This window comes from Lepisosteus platostomus, chromosome 23 (genome assembly GCF_059453375.1).
Source record: "Lepisosteus platostomus isolate fLepPlt1 chromosome 23, fLepPlt1.hap1, whole genome shotgun sequence".
Taxonomy (NCBI): domain Eukaryota; kingdom Metazoa; phylum Chordata; class Actinopteri; order Semionotiformes; family Lepisosteidae; genus Lepisosteus; species Lepisosteus platostomus.
In genome coordinates, this window is record NC_142633.1 from 17,754,807 (window position 1) to 17,763,956 (window position 9,150).

Sequence of the window (9,150 nt, forward strand, 5' to 3'; positions counted from 1 at the left end):
TCGGCAGATAGGAGACTTGCGTGACGTCATTAAGAAGCGCGTCCCCGCTGGCTGCATGTTTGGTGTCCCTCTTGTGGCCATAGTCCTGCACTGCAGGCGGAAACTGCAGTGTCTAGCTCTCGCCGGCAGGTGGCAGGATGGCTCCATGACTTTCAAATAAAAAGGTTGCAGGTTATTTTCTTCAGATTATTTTCTCCCCTCCCTTCCCCCTGCCCGTACTACCTCATTGCAAAATAGATACGAGGGTGCCTGCAAGCAGGGATCCGGCTTTCAGATTCAGGGATCAGGAAGGATCAGGACAAAGGATCTGGGAAGCTGCATTAGGGGTTAATTCAACCTTCAGTACTGAGTGGGTGAGACGTGATCTGTGACACCCTGCCACCAGCTCTCTGCATCGCCATCTGCAGGGGAGCTCTGAGTGTGGTGAGTCGCTCCCCTGTGACTGGACTGCAGAGACAGGAGCCCAGGGAGAGCCGCCGCCGTGCTCACAGAGCTCTGTGTGCAGGACGTGTGCTGATCTGCCTCCCTCTCGCATGCTTTCTTCTGCTAGATTCTGCTTCCTTGCCAGACACCTGATAAGAAGAAACAATTGTCATCTTTAAGGGGGAGTATAATTAGAAATCAGCTTCTTTCTTTCGCCCCTGAGCTCCCCCCAGCTCCCCTCCTTTTCTCTGCTTTTTCTCTGTGTGTCTCTCTGTGTGTCTGTGTCCATCTCTATGTGTGTGTCTCTGTGTGTGAGGAGCAGCAGTGCAGACTGAGAGAGGGAGGCTGCCTGGGTTTGTGCAGTTCAGATTAATCATTTAGCTCCTTATCTCTCCTGCGCAGAGTGGTCAGGGGGGAGAGAGAGAGATTGGAGTGAGAAAACCGAGCAATCAGATACCTGGCTGTTGTCAGAGGCAGCACCACAGCCTGGACACAGACACTGGACACGGGCAGACGTGGCTGCCCAGAGAGGACAGGCTCAGTGACCACAGCCTGAACACAGGCAGACCTGGCTGCCCAGAGAGGACAGACTCAGTGACCACAGCCTGGACACAGACATTGGAGACCTGGCTGCACAGAGTGACCACAGCCTGGGCATGGAAACCAGAGATGCACTTTCTGCTGCACTGCAAGAAATACGTTTTATACAAACATTCTTCCCTAAGATCCAGCAGCCACATCACCCTGCAACTCACAGCTGGCAGCCCACTGGAGCTCAGCAGGTGTGAGCCTGGTCAGTACCTGGATGGGAGACTCCTGGGAAAAACTAAGGTTGCTGCTGGAAGAGGTGTTAGGGGTGTAGCCCTGGTGTCCTGGCCAAATTTCCCTCTGGCCCTTACCAATCATGGCCTCCTAATAATCCCCCTCTATGAATTGGCTACATTACTCTGCTCTCCTCCCCACTGAGAGCTGATGTGTGGTGAGCGTTCTGGCGCACTATGGCTGCCGTCGCATCATCCAGGTGGGGCTGCACATGGGTGGTGGTGGAGGGGATCCCCATTACCTGTAAAGCGCTTTGAGTGGAGTGTCCAGAAAAGCGCTATATAAGTGTAAGCAATTATTATTATTATTATCAGATAACTAATCTAATCCCAGAATTTCCACACTTCCAACTGCAGGAGGGGTGAGGAGACTCAGCTGAGCTGCAGGCAAGTATGTGATCTCCTGTCACATCCCGAGGGACGCTGAGGCTGTCTTCCAGATGATAATATTGTGATATAGTTCTAAAGGCCATGGCGTTGCTGTAATTGATCAGCTGGTTGAGTGTGACTCTGAGGGAGAGTGTGAGGGACGCAGGCACACAGGCACACAGACGGGCACGACCCCTGGACAGGGCTGCTCTGCAGTCACTAGTGCTGCTGTATTTACTGTGCGTCACGGTGATTGAAGATCACACAGACAGCGAGGGAGGGACTGCTGCTCGGCTGTGGGGAATCTTAAATCTTTTACCAGAGCTGCCAGCTCTTCGTGCATAAAACTCCTGACCTCCGCTCTGTACTGCAGGATCACCAGGGGAGCAGCTTCTGAAACTCCTACTTATTATTTCACAAGCATGCGCTGGGAGACAAGAAGGAATCGTTCTCCGTGTTGAGTCAGGATAAGTCACCCCTGTAACGCTGGACATGACTCATGCTGTCATTCTGACTGAGAGTGGGAGAGCAGGCGCCGCTCTGCAGGACAGACGCTGAAACTGCAGCTGTGGTCTTAACACAGTGTGTTACCGTTCACTCTACCTCTGTCTACCTTACCATTAAGATACCAAATAAATTAGCATTTGTGTTACAATATCAAATGAATCAGCAAAAAGTTCAGTTTTAAAGTTACTTGTTTTGCCTTGTCATCCACCTATCTGTGATAAACACTTAGTCCAAAGCAGTCTGACCACAGTGAGCTGTGAGGGGCTCAGGTTGGGAGACAACTCAGACACACCTGTTCACCTAGGAGGTGCATAAACCTGGTAAACCCCTGTACAGAACATGCAACCTCCACACAGACATTAGCTTAGACTGGAATCAGGCCTGGGATGTAACAGCTGTGAAACGGCAGGGCCAAGAAACATTCCGACCAGGAGAAAACTCACACAGTCATGGGGAGAACATGCAAACTCCATACGGAAGGAACGCTAAGCTGGGAACCAGGACCCATGATCAGCACTAACTGCTACACCACCCTCTACAAATGTATCATGATAAGAACATGAACATGGGCAGTGCTTGAGAAAAGACCCACTCTGGAATACTGCATATAGAGTAACTTACAGAAGCAACAAGGCTTTGACGACGTTAGAGCCGAGCCCCAGCCCCCATCCCTCCCCCCAGTCCCCCCTCCTCCAAAAAGGTAATCAGACAATTTGTCCGTTGCCTGGTTACTAAACGCAGCTTCTGTAAGCTGTTCCAGTCTTTTTTTTAGAAGAGCCAGACCACTCTTGTTTCAGTACTGAGCCCATTCGAGAGCGATCGCGGTCGCTAGGTTATAAATATTGTTCCCATTAACCTCTTCAAAGCTTCTGGAGCTCTGGGGGGGTGTTCACCTGCAAATTCAGAGCCCCCCCACTTCAGGACAGAGCAGAGTACACCCCGATGTTAGAGTACCCCACTTCAGGACAGAGCAGAGAACCCCCTGGTCTCAGAGTACCCCACTTCAGGACAGAGCAGAGTGCACACCCCGATCTCAGAGTACCTCTTCAGGACAGAGCAGAGCACACCCCGATCTCAGAGTACCCCACTTCAGAACAGAGCAGAGTGCACCCCAATCTCAGAGCACCCCGCTTTAGGACAGAGCAGAGCACACCCCGATCTCAGAGTACCTCTTCAGGACAGAGCAGAGCACACCCCGATCTCAGAGTACCCCACTTCAGAACAGAGCAGAGTGCACCCCAATCTCAGAGCACCCCGCTTTAGGACAGAGCAGAGCACACCCCGATCTCAGAGTACCTCTTCAGGACAGAGCAGAGCGCACCCCGATCTCAGAGTACCTCTTCAGGACAGAGCAGTGCGCACCCCGATCTCAGAGTACCTCTTCAGGACAGAGCAGAGCACACCCCGATCTCAGAGTACCTCTTCAGGACAGAGCAGAGCGCACCCCGATCTCAGAGTACCTCTTCAGGGCAGAGCAGAGCGCACCCCGATCTCAGAGTACCTCTTCAGGACAGAGCAGAGTGCACCCCGATCTCTGGGAGGTGTGGGAGCCTTGGGCATGTGGGCTGGGCAGACGGTTCTGGTCCGGATGTGCTGTACAGGTGACACACAGCCCGTGGACAGCACCAGTGCAGGTCTGCTCCCTGCAGAGACAGCAAGAGCTGGGCGGCCGTGTGCTGGCTGTGCTCTCCTGTCCCCGTATTTAGACACATCGTGTTTTACAGGAATAGTCAGTCTGGAGGAAACAGAGGAGCTCCTGTCCTCAGGACCTCATGTCTCAGAGACTCATGGAGGGGCTGGAACCAGTAACACCCCCCCTGTCTGCCTGGTCAGCACAGCTCCAGTGATGATGAAGAGGAGGACAGCGATGCCCTGTGTGACACAGAGCTCAGTCTCCCCAGCAGGAAGATGATGATGATGAAGAGGAGGACAGCGATGCCCCCCGGTGCTCAGGCCTATTAGCAGACGCTGCCTCAGTTGCAGATCAAAGCTCTGGGGCTGCAGCCCTGCTGTGTGTCTAATGGCCCCCTGTGCTCCAGCACTGAGCTAATAGGGGCAGGAGACCCAGTTACACTGGTGCTGTAACAGACCCTCTGTACTGGACACACACACAATACACTCACAGTGCATACGACACACACAGAAACACACTGCAGAGACCATAGAGACACATAGTACAGACACACACTACACACAGTACACACACACACACTGCAGCGCCCGCTCTCCCTACTCCTGTCTCTCGCTCCCTCTCTCCTCGCACACACAGCTCCTCCACCTGCAGGCTCTCTCCAGCTCCACACAGCGCCTCTCTGACCCGCCGTGCTTCTCCCGGCCGGTGCAGCGCTCCGGACCGCGGCTGACGGACACACAGACACGGCCGGAAGATCAAACATTTCGGGACCGCGGAGGGGGCTGGGATCCCGGTCCCGGAGGCAGAGCTGAGTTCAGGTCACCTCACTCCGAGCTCCCCGGACCGTATTTCCCGGTGCAGCGCTGTCGCTCTAGGACTCTGGACTGCGGTTCTGTAAAGCAGGACCCAACTGTCCCAGTATACACATTCGCCGCTCATTGGATCCGAACCGGGGAGCCCATAGCCGAGCCCACAGCCTGCTGCCTTGTTGGACCCGGAACGGGAGCAGCGGTGAGTCTCCAAGTTGCCTGGGGTGTCTGATTCTGCCCGTCTCCGGTCTAAGTGAGCTCATTAAGCGCATTAATAACCGCTCGGCCCGGGCCGACTTTCTTCGTGTGTTTCAAATCTCCGTTATCGATGAGCTTTTAAAACGCAGCGAAACAGAAAAGCGACCTAATTGAATTTAGGGACAGCGCGATCAATGAGCGCTCTGCGGGACCGGGACTGGAGGGCGGCCGAAGGAGACCGAGGAATCGATCGCTTCTATCGATCCGCTGATGAGCAGAAACAGAGCGAGAGAAACGGTGATCTTGGAACTATTATTATTCTTCTGAAAACTAGTAAAAGTAATGGTGTTTTTCTTTAAACTTGCATTCCTACGTAGCTTTTGAATCACGCTGAATTCACCTAATGAAAAAGTTCAGTAGTGCTCAATCGACAATTACTCTTATTTTCTAGCGACTGCTAGCAACCTTTCTATTTGTATCAGTTTGTCAGATCCCCGTCCATCTTCTGTCTTTGTCCATCTCTGATTCCTCTTCTTGTCCTCCTGTCTCAGTTTTCATCTCCCTGTCTCTCCTTCTGTGTGTACCTGTCTGTCTCTCCCTCGCTCCTGCTCTATGTGCCTGTCTGTCTCTATCTCTCTTCTGCTGTGTGTGCCCTTCTGCCTCTCTATCTCTCTTTCCTGCTGTCTGTCTGTCCAGGGCTTAATCTGTGGAGCAGGGCTGTGTTTTGGGGTCACCCCGTGTCATCTGGAGGTGTTGTTTCTGTCCCTGACGGAGACCCAGTGCCTTCCTGACAGTGTCCCCCCTCTCTCCTCCTGTGCGCAGGAGTCGCCCCAGGAGACTTAGCTCAGCTTTGACAGGAAAATTAATTTGCAGGAGCAGGGACTCAGCTCTCTTCTGTAATTAGTCTTCCTGGGCTGTGCAGAGCTGGTATCTGGTATCTGCGAGGACTGGAGTGTTACAGACAAACAGCACACAGAACTGTACACCACAGAACCGATGTCCTGTCCGGTCCCAGAGTGTGCACAGAGAACCGATATGCCTATCCGATATGTGCACAGCGACAGTGGAGAGAGAGACAGTGGAGAGAGAGACAGTGGAGAGGAAGAGACAGTGGAGAGAGAGACAGTTGAGAGAGAGACAGCGGAGAGGGAGAGACAGTGGGGAGAGAGAGACAGTGGAGAGAGACAGTGAGGAGAGACAGCAGCTCGCACACCCGAGCTGTAGAGGACCATGTCCAGGAAGTGGAGTAAAATGTAGTTTTCTCATCCCCTCCCAGTGCTCCTACTACTGGGAGAGTTTCCAATCCACTGCCCCAGCACTGGGCGGCGGCTCTCTGTGCAGGACAGGGTGTCTGGGGGTACTCCGGGCTCATGTTGTGCTCGACTCACTGGGCTGGGCTCTCTGTGCAGGACAGGGTGTCTGGGGGTACTGCGGGCTCATGTTGTGCTCGACTCACTGGGCTGGGCTCTCTGTGCAGGACAGGGTGTCTGGGGGTACTGCGGGCTCATGTTGTGCTCGACTCGCACCCCTGTCTCCTGTCTGCAGAGGATCAGCACAGGCTGCTCTGACTGGGCTGCACTGCAGTTTGTTCAGGGTTTCATGAACAAATAGTGAGACAAGCAGGAGCAATAATTAGCTCTGCGTGAGTGAGCTTGTTCAGAGCCAGCATGCATCTCCATCCAGCAGACACACTGAACACACACATACTGAACACTCCACACTAAACACACACTGAACTCTCAGCAGCCTGTCCTCCCAGGTCTGTGTGTGTCGCCCAGTTTCTATGGCCAGATTGTGGTCACAACTCTCTTTCCTCTCTCCTCTCTCTTCTCCCCTCTCTCTCTCCTCTCTCTCCTCTCCTCTCCCCTCTCTCCTCTCTCTCTCCTCTCTCCTCTCTCTCCAGACAGGGCAATGTGTGATGGGAGGGAGTGGGAGGACGGCGAGGGGGAGGGGGAGGGGGTTGAAGACCGGGTCCGGATGCTGCCGGCCCCCCCTGATTACTCGGTGGAAGGCCCTGGACTGCCCCTGGCCCGGCGGAGCCCGGGGGCCTGTGTGGCCTGGGGGGCAGGGCTGACGCTCTTCAACAGCCTGCTGTGTGTGGCCAGCCTGGCGCTGCTGCTGGCCGTCTTCGCCATGGTCCTGCTGCCCACCATCATCGTGGTCTACTTCGGCTTCCAGTGCCACTCTCGGGTGAGTGACCACACCCACCACGGCCCAGCACCTGGAGGGTCAGTGGGGCTCGAGATACAGATCCTCCCAGAATTCACCCACTGAGGTACCTGACTGGACTGGAGACACTGCTGTCCCTCTCCTCTCACACTGCCCCCGAATTCACACACTGACACACTCCTGACTGGACTGGAGACACTGCTAGAGACACTGCTGTCCCTCTCCTCTCACACTCCCCTGAATCCACACACTGACACTCCTGACTGGACTGGAGACACTGCTTGAGACACTGCTGTCCCTCTCCTCTCACACTCCCCTGAATTCACACACTGAGGGGAGTCGGCCGGCGCTGGGATGAGGAAGCGTCTCTGGGCGGCGTGCTGGTCCAGCAGCAGGGCTCCATGGCAAACGATCCCGGTGCCCTGGCAGATCGTGGGGCCCGGGTTCGAGTGCTGGCCCAGTCTGGTGGCGTGAGGGAGTGTTACTGCAGACAGTTTCTGAGCTCCATCTGCCTGGGAGCGTCTCTGACAGCTCTGACAGCTGATTGACAGCTTGAGTGGCACAGCTGGGCGGGCAGGGGAGTCTGGGAAAGATAGACAGTCACAGTCTGGCACACACACAGTCACACACACACACTCACACACAGTCACACACAAACACACAGACACATACACAGACACACACAGTCACACACTGCACCTACAGGCCTGAAACACACACACTCTGCACGCAGATGGAGGTTATGTCCCTCTCCTCCCTGTGCCAGAGCACTCAGTGATCTTGCTCAGTGCTGCTCCTATGCTTGACAGCTCATTCATTAGCGTTTCCCTCTCTCTGCTCCTGTCACGTGTCTGCTGAGTGCTGAGAAACTGTCCCCCTGCCTCACTGCTCCTCTCTGCTGCCTCCTCTCCCCACAAGGTCCTGCACTCCAAGGCCTCCTACTGTCGCCACCTGCTGGACGACAACAGTTCCTCTGCACTCATCATCCTGGGCTTCGTGGTGATGTCGCCACTCATTGTGGTCGCCATGGCGATCTACTGCGGCCTGGCTCGCCGGCTCCGCCTCTTCCTGCTCTTCCAGCCCTGCTCACGTGCACAGTACCACGGGGGGGGATGGCGCGGGTGCGAGGGGCAGGGGGGCAACTGCTGCTGCTGGGGTGGGGAGAGGTTGAGCTCTGTCAAGGCCTGGGTCTGACCCTCACTGTGAGTCTCACTTTGTCACACTCTCACTGTGAGTCTCACCCTTTCTCACTCTCATTGTCTCCACACACTCTCACTGTCTCGCCCTATCAGTCTCAGTCTCTACACCCTGTCTCACTCTCACTGTGAGTCTTACACTCTCACTCTCACTGTCTCTACACACTGTCTCACTCTCACTGTGAGTCTTACACTGTCTCACTCTCATTGTCTCTACACCCTGTCTGACTCTCACTGTGAGTCTTACACTGTCTCACTCTCACTGTGAGTCTTACACTGTCTCACTCGCACTGTCTCTACACACTGTCTCACTCTCACTGTGAGTCTTACACTGTCTCACTCTCACTGCATATTTCACCCTATCTCAGTCTCACTGGGCCTGTCACTGCCTCACTCTTACAGTATCGACTGTCACACTCTTTGCATGCCACCTCACTCCCTTAGCACACTGTGCCACTGTTCTTCCCTCTCCCAGTGCACTCTATCTTACTCTCCCTATCTTAGCATCGACTCACTCACTCTTCCCATACTGTCTCACTCTCCATGACAAATGTCGGACCTTGTCTCACTCTCACTCTCTCAGCACAGACTGCCTCACTCTCTCTGTGTGCTCACAGTGAGATGGGATGCACAGAGCACTGATAAGCACAACGCTGAGCCCGGCGCAGTCCAGGCGTGTCCTAGTGATGTAATCTATATCCTCTGTAACGTGACCCAGGTGTCCTATCAGTCCGTGTGTAGATTTCTACAGTGCTGCTAGTACTTCTGAACTGTGCTCTGTTGGAAGCTGTGATTAAAGAGGAACTCGTTGATCTCACGAGTGCTGTCTCAATTAATCAATTAATTCTATTCTTTCAATTCATTACAGTTTCGCCGAAGCACAGCAGCAGACAACAATTAACTGTGTCAGCAACTGAAACAGGTCATTAACACCAGCAGTGTAAAAGACAAGGGCTCCTACAGCTAGCAGCTCTGTCTGCAGATCAGACCCAAGGAGAGAATCGAACAGCAAACAATCACACAAC

At 54.2% G+C, this 9,150-nt stretch overlaps 1 protein-coding gene across 1 annotated transcript; it reads left to right on the forward strand.

Moving 5' to 3' along the window:
• Positions 1-4,111: 4,111 nt before the first annotated feature.
• On the forward strand, positions 4,112-8,942 carry tmem88bl (transmembrane protein 88b-like). The gene is made up of 3 exons (XM_088617079.1): positions 4,112-4,764; positions 6,664-6,950; positions 7,848-8,942. The coding sequence occupies exons 2-3, from the start codon at positions 6,672-6,674 to the stop codon at positions 8,121-8,123; spliced, it is 555 nt and encodes a 184-aa protein (XP_088473205.1). The 5' UTR covers positions 4,112-4,764; positions 6,664-6,671; the 3' UTR covers positions 8,124-8,942.
• Positions 8,943-9,150: the final 208 nt, after the last annotated feature.

Bases quoted from the DNA above. Each gene is read 5' to 3' on its own strand.
- tmem88bl (XM_088617079.1), top strand. From the start codon at position 6,672: ATGTGTGATGGGAGGGAGTGGGAGGACGGCGAGGGGGAGGGGGAGGGG. The intron at 6,951-7,847 runs GTGAGTGACCAC...TCTCCCCACAAG, and splicing joins GCTTCCAGTGCCACTCTCGG to GTCCTGCACTCCAAGGCCTC.